General features: G+C 41.6%; 1 protein-coding gene across 1 annotated transcript in view; it reads left to right on the forward strand.

Annotated features, from left to right (window-relative positions):
- Positions 1 to 21255, forward strand: part of LOC124013644 (chemokine-like protein TAFA-2) — a 62936-nt gene that overhangs the window by 38426 nt on the left and 3255 nt on the right. The window contains exons 2-5 of the mRNA XM_046328000.1: positions 10786 to 10889; positions 15135 to 15287; positions 19820 to 19944; positions 20647 to 20704. Coding sequence (XP_046183956.1) covers positions 10787 to 10889; positions 15135 to 15287; positions 19820 to 19944; positions 20647 to 20676 — 411 coding nt within the window. The 5' untranslated portion in view covers position 10786 and the 3' untranslated portion in view covers positions 20677 to 20704. The remainder of the gene's footprint in view (positions 1 to 10785; positions 10890 to 15134; positions 15288 to 19819; positions 19945 to 20646; positions 20705 to 21255) is intronic.

Genomic DNA, 21255 nt, shown 5'->3' on the forward strand with positions numbered 1-21255 from the left:
ACACACACACACACACACACACACACACACACACACACACACACACACACACACACACACACACACACACACACACGGTTCTATTCGGCTTCAATGGGGGAAAGAAGGAGCCATTGAAACATTGCTCCACAAGGTCTCTCCACTTGCAGGCAGGCAAGGACAGCAGAACACAAATCTCCAGTCACTCTTTTGAATAGCGTCTTCAATAGCTACAGTTACAATTACGCTACTGTATATAACCTCAGATGAAGACGGCAACTCTTCTATAGAATCATGTCAGACTAATCACCGGCTTGATCATGCACATGATCTTGATGAATGATAATGGCATGATGACATTTTCTGCAAGGTGTTACTATTGCAACTGAGGTACTGTAAAATCACACCTAACGGTTCCTGGGCAGCTTGACAATGTGGCAGGCAGGGCGCTTTACAACACCTTTTTATACAGTTAATTCGTCACCAAGGTAGTCGGTACAGATAGCATAATAAATCGCTACCATTGTCTTAGAAATTCATACATCTTGAATACTTGAAATGAAAACGTCAGTACCAAACAGCATACAGTACTACCCATTATTTGCTGTGCATCAATTTCCCCATCCCTGGCTACGGTTTACTGCGCAATAAAGCAACATATTCAGTTCCATGTTTTCCAGGAAGTGATATATTACAGCTTCAGTTAGAAAGTTATTAAGAGTCGGGTGCAGAGTGCTCAGACGATAATTGGCTAACAGGTAGAACAGTCAGTCTCTGTGGCTAATTAAAGGCATTAAATAATCACCTGTCTCTTCTCGCCTGTCCTTGGTACAGAAATGAGAAGTTTCATCAAGCCTCCTAAAAATAGAGTGCTCCCTCGCTCTGACGCCTCACTTTTCACCTTCTCTTTCTCATCAAAGAGGAGCTCAGCGCGCCCGAGCACGGCTTAGACACTCTATTCATGTTTCCTCTCGCTTATTGGCTTCCGTTAATCCGAGGTAGGAATTTCTGGTTTCCGATCACACCAAGTTCGGCTAAGAAAATTGAGCCTGTGACTTTGAATGCGGGATGCGGCCCCCGGGGGGATACATTGTGTCGTTATTTACCGGTACAATATCTTTAACTTTAAAGGAACAGTGCAGTCAAAAATGTGATTTATATATATTTCCACATTATGAAGTTGAAATAATGCTGTGAAAATGATGATTAAAGGACCCTTTCGTGTAATAACTATTTGGAAAGAGCGGCTGAAATGTGTCTGTTTTGGTGGGATGGAGTTTGGCTTGCCTGCTGTCATCAAATTAGTTTATAGACCAATAAGAAAGAGAGTTCCAAACAATTCTGCCAATAACAGCTAGTTTTCAGTTTTCCCCTCCCCAGACTTCTCCCAGACTGTCTCAGCAAAATGATTGGTTGAGAAACTGCTCCATGCTAAGCAATTTGTATTCATTTTTGACGATTTGAATTGAAAACAATGACAGTAAGGGACCTAATTGTTACCCAGAAATGATTTGATACTGAGGTAAAAATGGCTGCACTGGACCTTTAAAGGGAATGCCGTTTTAGTAACAACAGATGGAGTCTGAGGTAACAACTGTTTAGAGGTGTGTTAAACAGCCAAGCCCACCAACACAACTCTGCTATGACATATAAACAAAGTCAGTGCACTAACACTGGTGAAATATGTGATCCCGAGGTTTCTGGAACTAAATTAGTTCTCAGCTCTCCTGTCCGATCACATCAACAGCTCCTTAAATTACATGTAATATTAGGCTTGTTTAAACCAAATTACTGCTACAGGTGTGAATGCGCCTCAGCATCTGTGTACCCGCCAGCTCTCCCAAGGGCCTCGATTGAAGGTCACTTTCCCAAGTGGGCAAAGTAGGAGGTGTCGTCATCATGACAGTTCCTGGTTGCAATGATGTCATAACGACAGTTTTGGTTATAAGGACGTCATGATTGAAAACAAGAGGGGTGTTCAGGTTTCTTATTTGTCCCAAATTAGCGTCCTAGCTGCATCACCCACGTGGATGCTACAAAACAATGGTGGTGGATCAGGAACGGTACCCTTTACTGTGTCCTTTACGAGCCCCATCTTGTAATTGCAGATAACAGGTCACATTTCATTGTCTTTTGTTCTAAGAAGAATCAATGCAACCCCCGTCTTGTGGTGATTCTGTTGGGCTGCGTTGATTCCCATACGGTGGTTAAGTGTTTGTGAAAAGCGGCCTACCTTAAAAGGTCAGACCACTTGGCACCCTCGGTTTGTTTTATATGTTGCTACTGCACCTCAAGCAAATACTGGGGGAAAACACTCCGAAGCCTAGGTGGTTCTATACAATAATAAATTACAGTGTTTTGGGGTTTAATGCTAGCACACAGCATGTGTAGACATAGCCTACATACACGAATGCACGCACAAACGCACACATATACACACCCACGGCCTCACACACTACAGGCATGCCCACATGTACACTCCCGCATTCACACCTTCCGTAACAATCTGCATCATTCACCATGATTGGATAATTCAAGTGGCTCTCCGTTTTCGACATGTTGTCAAGTGCCAGATCTTTGAAGTCATTTGCTCCCTGCTGAACAGCTAGGACCTATTCACCCTGCAGCACTAAGGCATAATGTGGTGCCACTTCTCTATGGAAGCATCCCAAAATGGCACCCTAGTCCCTACATAGTGCACTACTTTTGACAAGAGCCCTATGTAATATAGGCCTATAGGGGGATAGGATACCATTTGGGACGTAGCCTATGTTCCCTACACAATGCACTGCTTTCTTTCTGTAGCGTCGTCTTCTGGGGTTAGGTTGTAAAGGGATGGAAACATTGCTTTAAAAAATATTGCACATGAATATTTCAAAAGGCCGCCTTAGCATGTCAATAGCCGTAACGAGTGTTGCACTTCTGAAGAGAGAATGGTAAAGAGTGACGAGAGGGGAAATATGCTGCATACAGTTAGGGAAGACATCCCACATCATACCCTCATCTAGTGGCATTCATGATACATGTTATTGTAATAGTGTAATTGATACAGCGGTGCAGCCCGAAGGCCTTACCATAAATAGATGACAAAAGCATAACAAAGCAACATGATTAAACATAAAGGATAATATAAAGACGAAAAAAAATGCCAAATCAAAACCAATACATTTTATGACAGACACTGAAGACAATTGGTGATGTGTGGTTAGATAAAAGGACCCAAATATGTCAAGGCTCCAACTCTTTGAGACTGGTGGAGACCAGTGTCTGAATTTCACAGGAAGTGACTATCTGGCGTGATAATCTATCTCCACAATTTGGTTGTATTCTAACGTGTCTGTTTGCGCAGACAGCGCCAGCCTGGGTGGCGGTGTGGATGCTGCATATAAATAACACAAACCTCATCAGGTCATTACTAGTACAGGCAGGTGATGCACACTTCCTCTGCAGATGCGACAAAGGTCACCCACAACAATAATCAACACTTCATCAATATCAGCTGTGCACGTAAGAAATGTCCCGTGGAGGTAGGCCTAATGTGATGTGTGTTGATGAGAGAGAAAAAAGTAAGTAATGTTACCATTGTTATCAAGTTTGACAAGACCAATATGCGTTAAAGCGGCGGCAGGGTAGCCTAGTGGTTAGAGCGTTGGACTAGTAACCGGAAGGTTGCAAGTTCAAACCCCCAAGCTGACAAGGTACAAATCTGTCATTCTGCTCCTGAACAGGCAGTTAACCCACCGTTTCTAGGCCGTCATTGAAAATAAGAATTTGTTCTTAACTGACTTGCCTGGTTAAATAAAGGTTAAATAAAGGTAAAAAGGAAAATAGCTCTTGCTTGGTTCTTTACATTTATTTCAGTCGCATCAATCAAGAAGACAAACTTAATAGAACGTACAAAAGGGCATAACTAGTGAATGTAAACGGCAGAACTCAAAGACGTTATTTCATAGTCCCCCCCCCTATATTCATCTCTCTCTGATCAATCGGTTTCATCATGTGGAAGTCATTATTGGGTAGCAGTCAAGGAGCCCATCCTGTATGACTACTTCCTGTACTACCCTTCATTAAAGTAAACACTCAAAAGATATGCAATGACTTACTACTAAAATGTTTAGACTACATTCATTCATAATTCATAAAGCCTCGGCCAAGAGAGCAATTTACGGTCCATTCCAAAATAGACCATTGTACTATGACCTCATAACTCATAGGAGGAAGTGGGAAAAGGAGAGCAAGAGAGGCAGCCATCCAATCCATTGGTGTGAATGCACTGGTTTCTCCTGATCGGTGCCAGAGTGAACTTGATGGGAAACGGATTGAAATATCACACTGGCACCCATATGCCTGTCTGAGACGGGGTTGAATGTTGCAGCCTGCTACGTTTATGAGCTTGCCCTCTCAAATGGCTTCACATCTCCGATGTGTGATTACGGAAGGTGTCATTACGGAAGGTCATAATGACGGTTACCACTCGGAAAGGGCACTCAGCGTTGGTGTCTGGTAACAAGTGAACACTTGGAAGTGAAAACTTTTGAAAGGGTTCCAAACTGAAGTCAGGTCATGCATTTAGGGTTCCCTACATTTTCATGTCAGTTACTTACAGTTTATTGGGAAGCTTCTACATGTTGTTTGTGTTTTTTTTTGATCTCTTCCGGACATGCATTGCAATTTCCATTAGCCAGAGTGACCCGGTTAGCTCAAGATAGACATTGAACCAGAGAATATTTTGTGACAGGGTTTGGTCATTTTGTTGATAGTTTCGACCTAAAAATCACAGACTGTTATGACTGGTGTCACGTCTCGTTTACATTCACATTAAAGCAGGATCATGAAAAGTGTTTGGTGTGACAGAGGGGGAAAAGCATTACTTTCGCTTCATACTGTCAGTGGAGAACATCTGTGTAGCAGAGATGCTTGTTCTGTGACCGTGCAATCGGCCCACTGCAGCTGTCCGAGGTGACAGTCCCTGTCACGGTCGAAGAAAAGAGAGAAAGAGAGGGGGGGGGGGAGTGAGAGGGAGAGATAATCCCTGTATCAAATCCAGCTCCAGGGACAGAGAGGAAAGTCCAGGTTTTTGCAGTTTAACGATTTCACTCGCTTGCCTGCCAATCTCCCCATCCACAGCTTTGTCTTGTCTCCCACGCCACCCTCTCCCTCACTTTATTACGCTGAGGCTTTTATCATATGTTGGGCCATGTCTATAGGAATAAAAGCCCATGTTTGTTCGCCGAATGTGTCAGGGCTCTTTGTTGTTATGTCCTCACAAATCCCTCTGTCGGTTACTGTGGGTCGTCTCAAAGAGGTTTGCACAGCACAGTGGCGTAGGAACAGCTCTCATCATGCGTGGCTTAACTGTGTAATAGCTTTGCAACTTCAGCAGATCTTACTTACTATAATGGCTCCACCATTACAGTACCATCAGAGTCTCCTCTCCTGTATGGCCTCTGTCTTTGCTAATAGGGCCCTTACTTTTTTCACTATGTAAATACAGATGTAGGATCTTAATTTGATCTCCCTGTTGCAGGAGAACTGTTCTGCAATACAGGAAATGTAAATCTTGTCATGTATTTGAGGTATAAAAAGGCTCCTGAAGATAGTAATTTCCACTATGAAATGTAATCAAGCCCCCAAAAATGTCCATTCATTATAATCCACATAATAATTCACATTTCCTGTTGCCGCAGGATTATTTTCCTGCTGTTGCAAACTGGCTCAAATGAAGATCCTACGTCTGTAAGTCTTGATGAATAAATGTCTTCCCTTCCTGAGTTCTTTCCTCTTTACAGTATGTATGTAGGCCAAGGTCGATGGAGTCTTTTGTCCACATTATGAAACCTATTATAGATTGGTCCTTCAAGGCTGGGATATGAGTGACATATGTGTTACGCGGCAAAATATTTTTAGGTTTAACAAATAGGACAGAATGATTTGACATGTATCCCGTTGATACAGTCTGTCTTCACAAGGGAATACAGCTTTTCCGCTATCTGTTCCCCTTGGCAAACGTGGTCTTAGATTTCAGCCCCGCTCTTCAATTATCGAATCTCAAGTTTCTTAAAAAGTAACCTAGTTATGCTATCCATCCCTGACAAAAGTTCTAAAACCCGCAGCAGCTTGACCCGTTGGCTGTGAGAACACTCCATCGCTCGTCTTTGTTCTTGTATCAGCCTGAATAGACTTACTGATGCAAACACTCACTCTGGGTTGAAAGAGATCTTGGTATGTTGCTCTGTCCGTAGAGTGCCAGCATCTCGCTTTTACCTCAGGTCAGAATCCATCAGTCTGTCCATGGGGAAGGCTGACCTACGACCTTCTCCTCACCACAACGGCACAGGGGGAACTTATCAAAGTCTGTGAACACGACCTCGCTCTCCACAGATCAGCCAAGGAGCTCGGCAGAATCGAGTAATGATTTTGGGGAATAGGCTAACATTCAGTGGAAGGCTGACCATAACTCCTCAGGAAAATAAAAAGATTTTGCACGGGTCCTGAGATCCTCAAAAGGTTCTATAGCTGCAACATCGAGAGCATCCTGACTGGTTGCATCACTGCCTAGTTCGGCAATTGCTCGACCTCCGACCGCAAGGCACTACAGAGGGTAGTGCGTATGGCCCAGTACATCACTGAGGCTAAGCTGCCTGCCATCCAGGACCTCTACACCAGGCGGTGTCAGAGGAAGGCCCTAAAAGTTGTCAAAGATCCCAGTCATAGACTGTTCTCTCTACTACTGCATGGCAAGTGGTACCGGAGTGCCAAGTCTAGGACAAAAAGGCTTCTCGTCAGTTTTTACCCCCAAGCCATAAGACTCCTGAACAGGTAATCAAATGACTAGCGGACTATTTGCATTGTGTGCCCCCCCCCCCCCAACCCCTCTTTCATGCTGCTGCTACTCTCCTTTTATCATATATGCACAGTCACTTTAACTATACATTCATGTACATATGTACATACTACCTCAATTGGCCCAACCAACCAGTGCTCCCGCACATTGGCTAACCGGGCTATCTGCATTGTGTCCCGCCACCCACCACCCGCCAGCCCCTCTTTACGCTACTGCTACTCTCTGTTCATCATATATGCATAGTCACTTGAACCATATCTACATGTACATACAACCTCAAGCTACCTACCTAACCGGTGGCTGAATGTAGCCTCACTACTTTTATAGCCTCGCTACTGTATATGGTCTCGCTACTGTATATGGTCTCGCTACTGTATATGGTCTCGCTACTGTATATGGTCTCGCTACTGTATATGGTCTCACTACTGTATATGGTCTCGCTACTGTATATGGTCTCGCTACTGTATATGGTCTCACTACTGTATATGGTCTCGCTACTGTATATGGTCTCGCTACTGTATATGGTCTCGCTACTGTATATGGTCGTGCTACTGTATATGGTCTCGCTACTGTATATGGTCTCGCTACTGTATATGGTCTCGCTACTGTATATGGTCTCACTACTGTATATGGTCTCGCTACTGTATATGGTCTCGCTACTGTATATGGTCTCGCTACTGTTTTTCACTGTCTTTTAACTGTTGTTTTTCTTTCTTTCTTTACCTACCTATTGTTCACCTAATACATTTTTTTGCACTATTGGTTAAAGCCTGTAAGTAAAGCATTTCACTGTAAGGTCTAAACCTGTTGTATTCGGCACACATGAGAAATAAACTTTGATTTGATTTGAACCACATGCTGACATAATGACCTGTTGGAACCACAGTGAGGACCAGCCTCGTAAGCAGTCCATTGTAGCTTGTGGATAGGAATGAATCACATGGTCTTCATCCATTCACAGTTGGCCTATATGGTAATACTACCCAGTCTAACCAATAATTGTACTCCAGAGTATTTGGTGTTATGTGGCAAACACTCAGTTCACAGCTAGAAGTGGCAATGTTTTCATATCAAAGCCATGCATTATGACACAGTTTCAGATATTTATCAAGAATATAGTAATTAACATGAATATGTGCAAAAACAGCATAATTACATAATTCTGTCATATTTGCATTAGTAATCGTTGGCGCTCAATGAAGACCTGTGTTATTTCTGGTCATTCAACAGTAACAGCATTTAACATCCAACACCTGACTTTATGAAAACCTGCTAAATATAGATATTATTACATTAAATAGGTAATAATGCATATTTACATCTTATTAATGCAATATAATATAACCTTTTATACCTTTTTATATTACAATTTAATTCAATCAAAATATACAGTCAATTCCCTTATTTTTAATTGAACTCACTTCCACTAATTTTACATATAGATCAGCTGTGTATGCATGGTTTTTCTGTGCGGGAAAACTATTTTTGAAGTGGTCCTTCGTTAGCCAATGCAACCGCTCCCCTCTGCAAGGTCAAGTTGAGTCTTTTGAAAGCCTGCACATTGGTCTGTAACTATTCCATTTGTTTCAGAGAGCGAAGAAGTCAATAGAATAGGAAGGGGCAAACGAACAGGAAAGGAAAAATGTTTCTTGCTTCATTCAGTTTAAAACGAATGCACTTTGTACTCTTGAAAGAAAATCAAATCCACGCTCCATAGGCCATACATCGAACAGCAGACCTTACTGCTACAGCGATATAAAGGGAGAAAAGTCCCATTCCAAATGAATTTGAACACAGATATCAATTAAGGGAAACCACTGAGGTGGCACAAGTGAACAATACTATGTTCTTCCAATTAACCATTTTAATAGAGGTATTGTATCGTTAATATCAGCGCACATCCATAGAGTAGAGGCGAAAGAAAAAGAAACTCATCCTCACAAACCATATTTTAATTATACAGTACATTTCTATGTGGTTTATTACTGTTTGGTTTGTTTTTGCTCTCCTCTAAACTTTTGTGTGATATTCGTGTTTTGTGCCTGCAGCAATCAGCGGCATACATTATGCATATTTCCTCTGGGTCTATTCTGTGACAAAACCATGCATTAAACATGAAGTTGTATTTGAATAAAACACACAAATTAGAACTTGACGCTTGCACTTTGACACTATCTTAACTCGAAAATAAGTGCGAGTCTCCTCCTTTCTGTCTAAAACTACAGTACAATTAAAAAGAGTAATTTCACACAGTGGCGATGTGGAATATGGAGGTAACTCAAATCCCACGGCTTGAAGTGGGACTGTTATTATCTGCACCCTTTCATAGTTTCCCTTGCAATCAAAAGCCTTTTCAAGAATACTAATAATGCACAAAATGGTTCTTTACTTCACAGACTTGTGCTTTCTCAGAGAAACCACTCATGTGAGGTAGTGGTATATGTGAGTGTTCAGGGAGGAGTGAAGATTTAGGAAGAGGATGAATAGTTTGCTAAATCAACACTTTCCCTGATCCCTCATGATTATCGGAATAATTTTGAACAGTCAGAGAGCAAGGTGAAAAATGGGGTTGTTGACTAGAAAGTAATAATAATGTGTTTGTTTGTGCTGTGCATGGCTGATATACTGGCACAGTTATTCAGCGTCATAGTAACATCCACTTATTATGGGAGACGTGGAATGAACAGTACATTTGACAAATCTTTCATTGAAAAAATGTAATCCTGTGCAAGGCCACAATGGCAGCTCAGTTCTATATTAGAGTGGTCAGACTTGTATATGTTTTATCGACCTGCCATCTTTTAATCACTATTTCCGCACTCAAAGGCCGGCTCCCGTTTCATGATGGCAAAAATAAAATGAACTACATGAATAATCTGATAATCCCTGTGAGAGATACGCAATCTATATGTCAATGACCGAGGTGGAGAAAGACAGGGGATGGTGAAATAAAAAGGGTAGACAAAGCATGTAACTGTCTCTGCCTCGTGGCATCTGATACCTCGCCTCTTCCAGTAATTACTGCACCACTTGTGTCTTGTGTTCGAAATTTGATCATTTCCTGTCAAGGATAGCAAGCAATGCCAAATGATTTATGTATTCCGTCCCAATCTCAACCACACTTCATTAGGGAGAAAAGAGTGCAAGGCCCAGGGTAAGGCAGAAGGAATGGATTAATTCCGAGTAGAAGAACCCAGGATCTTCTCTCGTCTCCTCCCTGTGTGGAGCCACAGCCCACGGGCCTCTGCCCTACTGCCCTACTGAAATGGCAAGGGCCTGTGTGGGGGTGGCAGAGGGACTCACCTGCTCTGAGTGGCCCTTTGGCTCCGTCATAGAGAGAGTGAGAGAGAGTTAATTAGGAAATATGGTAGAGACGGAGGTAAAGCAAGTGAATGAAACTGGAGATGAGGGGATGGGCAGAAAAAGATAGAGAGGGAGAGTGCGATAGAGAGGGGGATAATGAAGGAGAAGGTGGAGATGAGTAGTTGGCTAGTGTGTAGGCTTCTGGTCAGCAGAGGTTGGCATGATGCCTGATGCAATTTAAAGCGCATCTCCAACAACACTAGAGAAGACACTACTAGATGTACGCTTGTGTGGATTTGAAAAGGCAGGAGCAGAATGAATGTGAACCATGGGACTTCAATAGTCAAATGTATTCCTCTTTTCGCACTGATCCAAATGAACACGATTGGTGAAAGTAATATGGCAGAGACCAACGGGATGATTTTCTTTCACCTGTCCAGTTGTTACAGATCAACGTTGATGAATAATAGCTGTGTGGAGAGAGGAAGTCTCATAAGACCACTGAGTTGAAACGGCCATGTTTTGGATGACCTAAATGCCTAACGTGCGAGATGCTGAAAGAGACAATGAGATGCTTGTGTATAAGTCTATAACCATTGTTAAAACAAACTAAGTGTAGCCGTACATCTCTCTTCACCCTCTCTGTTTTTCTCTCGCAGGATGAGTGAGAGACACACACAGCAAGGAAGTAAAGGGTTTCTACTTCTAATGGTCTGCATGGTGACTCTGCTGGAGATGGCTAGACCAACCGAAGGTCACAGAGGTAAGGACAGTACGGTACACCTGTAAGAAGGGGCATGTTATGATGAGCGTCTGTTGGCTGTCATGGACAAAGTGGAGCATGCGCATTGCATTTTTTAATGCTAATTTTGGCAGATGCCTACTGTATAGGTACTGAGTGTACAAAACATTATGAACAGACTGACCAGGTGAATCCAGGTGAAAGCTATGATCCCTTATTGATGTCACTTGTTAAATCCACTTCAATCAGTGTAGATGAAGGGGAGAAGACGGGTTAAAGAAGGATTTTCATGCCTTGAGACAATAGAGACATGACTTGTTTATGTGTGCCATTTAGAGGGTGAATGGGCAAGATAGAATATTTAAGTGCCTTTGAACGGGGTATGGTACTGTAGTAGGTGCCAGGCGGACCGATGGAATGCTTTCGACACCTTGTTGAGTCCTTGGCTCAACGAATTTAGGCCGTTGTGAGAGCAAAAGGGGGTGCAACTCCAGTCATCATGCTAGTTTAGGTGATGTCTGATCTCTGAGCCTTCACATTATAATAACTTGTTATAGCCTATAGTATGCCTAGACGTTTTATCTTAGGTTATAGGTGATTAAATACGCCTGATGTTCCATCGGTAAAGGATTGTGTGATAGGGATTACATGTGTGAAAGAGATAGTTCAAAATAGTTCCCTTGTCTTGTTAAGACTGTTGACACTCTGGGACACCACTAGAACATCACTAGAACCCAGTGAGATCAATTATGGCATCTCAGTAACATTACAAGTGTGGGGCAACTCGAATGTTTTAACCTCATTGGTTTCAACACTGAGAGCCTCACTGACAATCCACTTTCGCAGATAATTGGCAAGGTGATTCCGTAGACATGCAGGATGGCCATTCGTGGACATGACAGAAAATATTTCGCTTTCTTCTGTCGACCAATTAAAGTAGGGCATGGGCCTCCAGCATGTGGCTTTTGATTGGCAGCGATCCTTACTCAAGGCGCTCATCATTTCTGCAGGAATTGGATCAGAATAATCTCGCACACGTTCAATTTCTATCTGATAGCTTCAGCAGCCCTCTAATTTCCCTCGGGTGTTATTTCTGTTGCTGTAAACCTGTTATCATTCCAGGGATGAAATCAATCCAGAACACGTTCAAAGTCGAAGCAAAAAAAAATATTCCCAGAGAACACAAGAAAAAAATAAATTATACCATTGAAAAAAAGATCCACCCTTAGTAAATATTGTTGGTTTCGGCAAGCAAAGAAATTGATTTTCTAATGCACTTTGTGTCCTATTTGAGTGCTCGCAATACTTTTTTATATTAGCGGCTTCTGTCAGCAAAAAGCTGCATAAATTTGTATATCTTCAAAACACTCTTCCCTCTTTTCGCTTTGACGTGTCTGCTTTAATTTTCTGAGATGTGCAGGAAGAGCGATCTGCCTCGCCTTCCGAGTTGCTCTCTCTGGTTCACCTTGTATTTGCCACTGTATTGAGTTGTTTACACGGTCACGGTGCAATACTGGAGAGGAACAACAAGAGCACTTGACCCTATGGGCTCTCCTACCGGATACACATCCTTGGAATGAGATGTCCAAGGACCTTTACAATCCTTATCACCACAATGGTCCACTGTCCTTGTAAAGTCAGTGGAGGAATGTTTCTGATCATCTATATTTGTCCTAATATTCCAAGTATTGATCCCATGGGAAAACACTGGACATATACAATTCGCACTGAGACTAATCATATAGCTTTAGTTTGTCCAATTACTGTCATAGACCATTAGCGCATTGCAATGAAATGTACAATGGTCTCACTCCAGAGGTTTACGACCTATTCAGCCTACTTAAAAACATTATGAGAATGTCCTTATCCCCCCATTATACGGGAGCAATTCTATTTTAATTATGGGCAACCCGGAACGAGTGTCCTATTATGTCTGTAAGTGCATTTGATCTTCTTTGTCGATTTCCAGTGTTTGTTGGGAAATCAGTTGGCTGGTAACAGTGCAAATGGATTGCCAAAAAAAAAAATAAACATTGTTATTTTCCTCAAGAGCACAGTTCCCAACCATTTGGGAGTCTTATTTTTTCTTTTCTTTTTTTCTGAAACAGCATAATCAATACTTCTTGGTGAGGAATAGATCAGCAATTGCGTCGCCCTCGGAAAATACATTTGATTTCACTTCTTAATCTGATTTGTAGTGTGCCTTGAGGATTTCACTACACAGACTGTCCGCTTCAGTGGAGCCCTGCAATAAAATGTGTCTTATGTGTTCACGACCAATTTACATGATCAAAACGAGAAGAAACGTTTCTATCTATGGCCCAAGCTTTACGGATGTCAGATGCAGAACACCATACGGATCAATGATTTGAAAAGCTATTTGTGCCGCTGGTTGTCTTCACTTGCACTATTGCTAAAATTGCATATTCAGAATTGATTTGAAGGTTTAAAAAATCGAGACATTCTGTACTGTACATCTGAGACCGGCCTGGCCAAAAGCCTCTCAAACAGAGAGAAATAATGTCTATATAAAAAATAAAAAGTGAATATAATCATGAACTGCAGTGTTGGTACCACTTTCGTAACACGGACCCAGAGAATCAATTTGTAGTCAGTGCATAGCAATTACATGGGTCACCAGTTCTTCATCACCTTGGAATATGCTTTTCACCAGTCTATAAAGCCACTCACTCCTTTCCCATGCACCGGCCCAGCAGGGAAAGGCACTTCTCTGGGACTCTGGGCAAAGACTCATTCCCAAGTACATAAAAAAACAATGTTTCATAGCAGGACAGCACAGTGGTCATACGGCTAGAGCTCCAAATCTACTCAAAAAAACTCTTCCTCTCTGTGTGAAGCGTGGTGCTACTTTTATATAGATCTAAGCAACGCCGGCAGAAACGTATTTGTCTTTCATATCTTTTTTTGATACGACTAGAGTGTGAGTCAAACTCCCACTACGTTCAAGCGATTGCTCCTCAGTTATTTTGATGTATGAGCAGGGACAGGGGGGACGGCGATAGCAGAAGCGCTATCAAAACTTGTGTATTATCAAAAAAGAACTCCGCCTCCCCCACGACTACTCATCTGCTTCAACTCCTAACAGTTAGTGTGAGGAATCTCACCTGAGCAATAATACTCTTATCTGCTACTGTGAGCTCATCAACCAATGCATTCAGTTTGATCGAAGCCATTGGAGACATTCAAATGTTATTGATTGAGGTGTGATTCTTCCACATTGTGTTCCAGTGATGGTGGTGTTGAGGATGTTACTTTAGGTGTTGATGCAACTGCAATACAGTCGACTCAATACCCTACCTCCTCCTACGACATTTCTGCCTTATAGAAAAAAAGAAAATAACATAACAAGGCATGCAAAAGCAATTTAATTAAATAAGCTTGGCTGGCTTCACTGGTATAAAGTAAAGCAATCAGTGGGAAGGTTCCACAGCACTTTTCAATGGTTGTTTACCAAATGAGCAATAACTGCCTCTGCAGAAGGACGGACTCCTCGTGAAAATGTCACATGTAATTAAAAGAGCAGGAAGCAGCAGTCTCTAAATAATTCAGACAATGTAGCCTGAGCTGTAAATTGGCTCAAAATACAGCAACTCCTAAGATAGGTATTTTTCAATTGTTTTTTGAATGGCAGAATAACCTACTAATTCCTCGGCTGATACTTGCATTTAAAAACTCTTTTAAAGCTTAATTGTAGTTATTCTGTACCTTCAGGGTTTGGATACCGCACAAGTATTTGGGAGCCTCCCTTGACAGGTATATTTTACTTATTTAACTAGGCAAGTCACAAATTCTTATTTTCAATGACAGCTTAGGAGCAGTGAGTTAACTGCCTTGTTCAGGGGCTGAATGACAGATTTTTACCTAGTCAGCTCAGGGATTTGATCTGGCAACCTTCCGGTTACATGTCCAACGCTCTAACCACTAGGCTACCTGCCTCCAGCGTTCTGATTATGTGAACAGGCTGTTAGCCAATCTAATACAAAGCTAACTCTACAATGGACATACTGTATAGTAGGCTCTATTGCCTGTTAAAAATGAATGCTTGATTCTAACTTTTTTTGCAGTCACACAGCATAAGTAATACAATAGTATTTGCGTTGTGGCTCTTTTCTTGTGCTGAACTTTGACGAGAACCTGAGTTTTAGGCTATGTGGAAGTACTGTTGCATTATTTTAGTTCTGGCAAGCATTTACTGACTTATCAAGTGGCTAATTCTGATTTCAATCTGTTTTATGTTTTCTACAGTGCATCAAGTCAGAACCGGCACTTGCGAGGTTGTGGCTTTGCATCGATGCTGCAACAAGAACAAAATAGAAGAACGCTCCCAAACGGTTAAATGCTCCTGCTTCCCTGGACAAGTGGCCGGGACGACCAGAGCTGCCCCGTCCTGTGTAGATGGTACGTTCCAGCTGAATATTTAATGTGCTATCGATGTGTCATTTTTTTGCTGATGGTCTGTTCCACTCGGACTAATAGGAGGAGGTTAGGCTGAGATCATCATTAAATCTTTATATTGTGAGCTCGCACCGTCTTCCTTAGTGAAACTGCTCTTAAGAATTGTTGTTAATTTTGTAACACTTCAGACCACAAGGTGCTTAGTCATAGTCATCCACAGAGGCTTCATTTATACTTTGTTTTATACTTAAACTTTACAATGCACTTTACAAGTGTTAAACTGTAATGAGATGTGTTAAAACGTATTTACCAGAAGTGCTCCTCTGCCATAGTCGTATCCTCAGGGGAAATTAGTTTGGTCTCCTGTTTTTCAACCTAAAATTCCTTACATTTATTGGAGTATGGTGCTTTACAACTCAGTAGTGTCTCTGCCTTTTACAGTAATGGCCTTGCTGAATTGTACTCCATGTGGTCCTATTAGAATGAGCTGAACATGCCAAATACACTGCCATCAGAAAATATTCACACCCCTGGACTTTTTCCACATTTTGTTGTGTTACAGCCCGTGTTTAAAATTAATTAAAGTTAGATTTTTTGTCACTGGCCTACACAAAATACCCCATAATGTCAAAGCAGAATTATGTTTTAATGTTTTTTTTTCAAATTAATAAAACATGAAAAGCTGAAATGTCTTCAGTCAATAGGTATTCAACCCCTTTGTTATGGCAAGCCTAAATATGTTCAGGAGTAAAAGATGTGCTTAACAAGTAACATAATAAGTTGAAAGGACTTTGTGCAATAATAGTGTTTAACACGATCTTTGAATGACTACCTCATCTCTGTAAGTTCCCTCAGTCGAGCAGTGAATTTCAAACACAGATTCAACCACAAAGACCAGGGATGTTTTCCAATGCCTCGCAAAGAAGGGCACCTGTTGGTAGATGGGTATACGTTTAAAAAAAGCAGACATTGAATATCCCTTTGAGCATTGTGAAGTTATTAAGTTATTAATTACACTTTGGATGTATCAATACACTCAGTCACTACAAAGATACAGGCACCCTTCTTAACTCAGTTGCCAGAGAGGAAGGAAACCACTCAGGGATTTCACCAGGCCAATGTTGACTTTAAAACAGTTAGAGTTGATTGGCTGTTATAGGAGAAAAGTGAGGAGGGGTCAACGACATTGTGGTTACTCCACAATACGAACCTAATTGACAGAGTGAAAAGAATGAAGGTCTATACAGAAAGTAATACTGCTAAAAATGTGGCAAAGAAATACATTTTATGTCCTGAATACAAAGCGTTATGTTTGGGGCAAATCCAACACAACACATCATTGAGTACCATTCTTCAAGCATGGTGGTGGCTGCGGCATGTTACTGGTATGCTTGTCATCAGCAAGGACTAGGGAGTTTTTTTTTAATGATTAAAAGAAATGGAATAGAGCTAACCACAAGCAAAATCCTAGAGGAAATCCTGGTTCAGTCTGCTTTCCAACAGACACTGTGAGACAAATTCAACCTTCAGCAGGACAATAACCTAAAACACAAGGCCAAATATACATTGGAGTTGCGTACCAAGATGACATTGCATTTTCCTGAGTTGCCTAGTTACAGTTTTGACTTAAATTGGTTTGAAAATCTATGTCAAGACTTGAAAATGGCCGTCTAGGAAAGATCAACAAGAATAACGCGCAAATACTGTACAATCCAGGTGTGCAAAGCTCTTAGAGACTTACCCAGAAAGACTCACAGCTGTAATCGCTGCCAACGGTGATTCTAACATGTATTGACTCAAGGGGTGTGAATCACAGGAGGTTGGTGGCACCTTAATTGGGGAGAACAGGCACGTAATAATGATTGGAGCAGAATGCATCAATACACATGGTTTCCAGGGGTTTGGTGCCATTCCTTTTTCTCACTTCCAGCCATTATCATGAGCCGTTCTCCCCTCAGCAGCCTCTACTGGTGTGAATACTTTCTAAAGGCACTGTACCTATAGGACGTGAAAGTAGATGTTGTGAATCTCAGAGCCGTTTTCATGAGTGTTATCTTCAGGCACCCAGAAATGTGTTGTCTTTTCCCACCAGAACCCAATTTTACGCCTTCAGTGCAACGTTGGGCCCAAGCCCGCTACAGCACAGCAGCGTTACCGGAGTGCCAAGTCTAGGTCCAAGAAGCTTCTAAAAAGCTTCTACCCCCAAGCCATAAGACTCCTGAACATCTAGTCAAATGGCTACCCAGACTATTCACATTGCCCCCCCCCCTATTTTACACCGCTGCTACTCTAGGTTGTTAATATCTATGCATAGTCACCCCTGTATATAGTCTCGCTATTGTTATTTTTCTGCTGCTCTTTAATTACTTGTTACTTTTATTTCTTATTCTTATCCGTATTTTTTACGTTTTGGAGTGAATCTCATGTGTGGCAAGCAGGGAATGTGTTTTTCCGTGAAATAAGTGTGAAATTAGATATACATTTGATTCATATGTGGTGAGCGAAGTATGCTAAGAGTATTCTTGGCTTTCAAAAACGAATGTCTTCCTTAAATCTCTTCTATTCTCTTCTATGTGTTCTGGATTCGTAAGAGGTTTTCAATGTACAGGATAAGAATGTCAATACTGACCATCATTTTATAGGTCTAATGCTGAATCAATGATGAAATCAGTGTATGTTTGCATGTGAACTGTACATTTGTGCTTCAAAATTGCCAGTAGAAAGAAATGTACTTGATTTACTTAAACTAGGCAAGTCAGTTAAGAACAAATTCTTATTTACAATGATGGCCTACCCAGGCCAAACCTTAACGACGCTGAGCCAATTGTGCACCGCCTTATGGGACTCCCAATCACGGCTGGTGATAGCCTGGAATCGAACCAGGGTCTGTAGTGACACCTCTAGCCCCGAGATGCAGTGCCTCAGACAGTTGCGCCACTCGGAAGCCCTCATAGTAAATGTGCTTCTTCTGAAGCATAAAGCTGACGACTGCTGCGTCATGTTTCCTTTCATTGCGTTATATCACACAGCCACTCTGATTTCCACATTCAAGGTTTAGCTACACTTCAACAGGCCTCACTGCAAAGTCAACTCAGCTTTTCATATCCTCAAAACCGCTTTATAATTCCACAAGGCTGAAGTTTTGACCACAGAACCGTGAATTCACAACCCTCCCAGTTTTGCTAATCTGATATTATATTTGCTGCATTCCTTGTGCACCTGGTATCATATTCAAAAGCTCACAGATTAATTTGCAAGGCTTCAAACCTGTTCCCTTGTATTGCACAGTGAACGTAGGTGATTAACAGTGGTGTATAACAGAATGTTAAGACTATTGTATCATTGTCCCATAAAGTCCTTATTATGCTACTAGGTCTACGGGAAGTGGGAAGAGAACAATCGTTTCTGCTTTGAAATTAATAGAAAGAGCACAGCAATCACTATGTTTTCTAAGGGAAGGGGACGATTTGAAACCCTCACATTTTCGAAAAAGGCACTTGAAGTTGACTTTACATCTATGCCATGTCAGTCCCAGAACATCACTTACCAACACTAATGTGGCAGTCAGACCACCAACCAGGCAGAAAGAGCTGCCTCAGTTTGGGATTGAAAAGCAGTTCACACCTAAAGTCTGGCACCAGATGCGTTTGACCTATTCGATGACATTTGAGTATTGACATTCTCAGCAAATTAAAGCGCTGTGCCAATGGAGCCCAGTTTAAAGTGCTCCACGGGTGATCTCTGAAAAATGATCAGCACTTAACCTTTTAATTATTCTTTTTTATACATCCAGGGATTACCTGAGCTCTCATCTCAGTTTGAGCCTGATCACCTCAAAGCATTGTTAAGTGTTTGAAATGTATTCTGTTCCAACAGTTTGCTTGGACATCAAACCGTATGATACAGCCAACGTTGTACAATTACTGTCACTTCTAAAGGTGCTTTACACAAAATTGCTGTTATATAGTCATGCCTGTGGGATACAAATAAGTCCCTGTGCATGATGGTTTGCTTGGCCCTCATTAAATACAATACAATGATGGGGGGGGGGTGGATCTATACCGTTACCTTTCACCATATTATTTTTTGCCAATATTGTATCAATATTTGACTCCAAGTATTGATTTGTAAAAGAAATAGGTAGGTAGCTAAGCGTTAGGTAGCACTAGTCGGCTGCACCTGCACCAAAACGCCGTTATTTTTCATCCTATAGCTTGTTCTCCATCTTAATTTTAAAATGGTGAGCCAACATGTTTTCAGCACTTTTATTTCCCTGACTGATCAAAACTTTCAAAATGATCTCATGGCTCTCTAATGTCTCTCTCTGCAGCAGACATATAGTGAGCAATACGTTTGGGAACATCAAATCGCAGTACATATAGAATCGTGAGAATCGCAATACATATCGTATTGGCAACCTAAGTAATTGCCAGCCCTAGTGTTTAGTAAAACAAGGAACATGTCTGTTCCTGTTCCTGTCTCCCTAGTAATCTCTCAAAGCTGCTCAATGTAACGATGTCTCTGTTCTCCCCTAGCCTCTATAGTGGAGCAGAAGTGGTGGTGTCAGATGCATCCATGTCTGGATGGGGAGGAGTGTAAAGTCCTCCCAGATCTGAAGGGATGGAGCTGCGCCACGGGGAACAAGATAAAGACTACCAAGGTAAGGGTCATCGTAATCAACACATTGCACTTTAGACAGTGGCAACAAGGCATTGCATTTAATTTCAGCTGTACAGAGTACCAACATGGTAGCGGCGTAGTAGTCCTCATAGTCATCAAGTACAGTCAACTTCAGTTTAAGAAGGCACCTGTTGTTTCTCAACCTATTGACCTTGCCTACTTGTATCATTGGTCAAGGTCAAACTGTTTAGTCTGAAATTAGAGCACTCTGCCGTGCCATTGCTAAAACTGTCTAATGTTTGCAGTCACTACTGGGACCCAGGGGGCCTATATCTGAGGGGCCAACATGTCTCCTTAGCACTATCAGAGCCATTTTGAGGACCGAAACGTGCAAATTACTCACTCCAATTACATGCTTTTAACGCGGTAACCCGATGCCCATATCCTTCCCTGGGTTATGACGACCCCTAGACTTGAGTTCTGCCTCCTTCCATGTACTTAATTATTTAAACTGGCCACACCACACCTGTCTGGAGCCTGTAATTATCGATCCAGGGATTAGTCGGCACCTCAAAATGGAATGTATTTTTTTTTGCTGGCCGGTATTGCTGCAGCAGTATTGATGGATTGATCAACCGTAATAACCTCACGCACGTGTTAATTCCGCCTGGGTTGAAATTTAAAACTCATCTCTTCACTTCCTCTTTTTCCCCTGTCTTTGTTCACACGGAACGCCGGAAAGATCTCATCGGACAGGGATCAGCTCTGGTAACCCTTGATGCCACGGGAACCGAATCAAGGTGATGCAATCTTGTTAGATGAATTTGATTGAATTAGACCAGTATCAGTGTTAATGTTCATTGTTTTCTGAATTCAGACTATAGCCTTTAATGCAAGTATTGAATATTACAGTTGAAACATTATCTGCATCCTACTGTGTCAAGTGCTGGTGAGAAACAGCAAACAAACCATTTCTATTAGTTTGAACATTTGCTTAATGAGGAAATACGATTTACACCATGCTCCTTAATTGTACTTATTAGGATGCAAGTAATGACTATTCATGGATCATTTATGGTTTAAATAGATAAATTCAACAAAACAGCTGGGGAGAGTGTTCTAATTGCTTTACCTGCCATCCAAGATACTTCAACATCTTTTGGAAGATGGAAAATACATTGCTTCCCCATAATATGATTATGCCATCTCAATAAAATTGCCTTACATTAAAATGAAAGCATATTTCCATCTACCCGTTAATGTGCTTCCCTGCCACAGGCAAAACCTATTGAGAATGCAGGAGAATGAACAGGAGAATGATTATCTAGCATAACATGTCCAAATAACCCAT

Source organism: Oncorhynchus gorbuscha, linkage group LG25 (assembly GCF_021184085.1).
Source record: "Oncorhynchus gorbuscha isolate QuinsamMale2020 ecotype Even-year linkage group LG25, OgorEven_v1.0, whole genome shotgun sequence".
Taxonomy (NCBI): domain Eukaryota; kingdom Metazoa; phylum Chordata; class Actinopteri; order Salmoniformes; family Salmonidae; genus Oncorhynchus; species Oncorhynchus gorbuscha.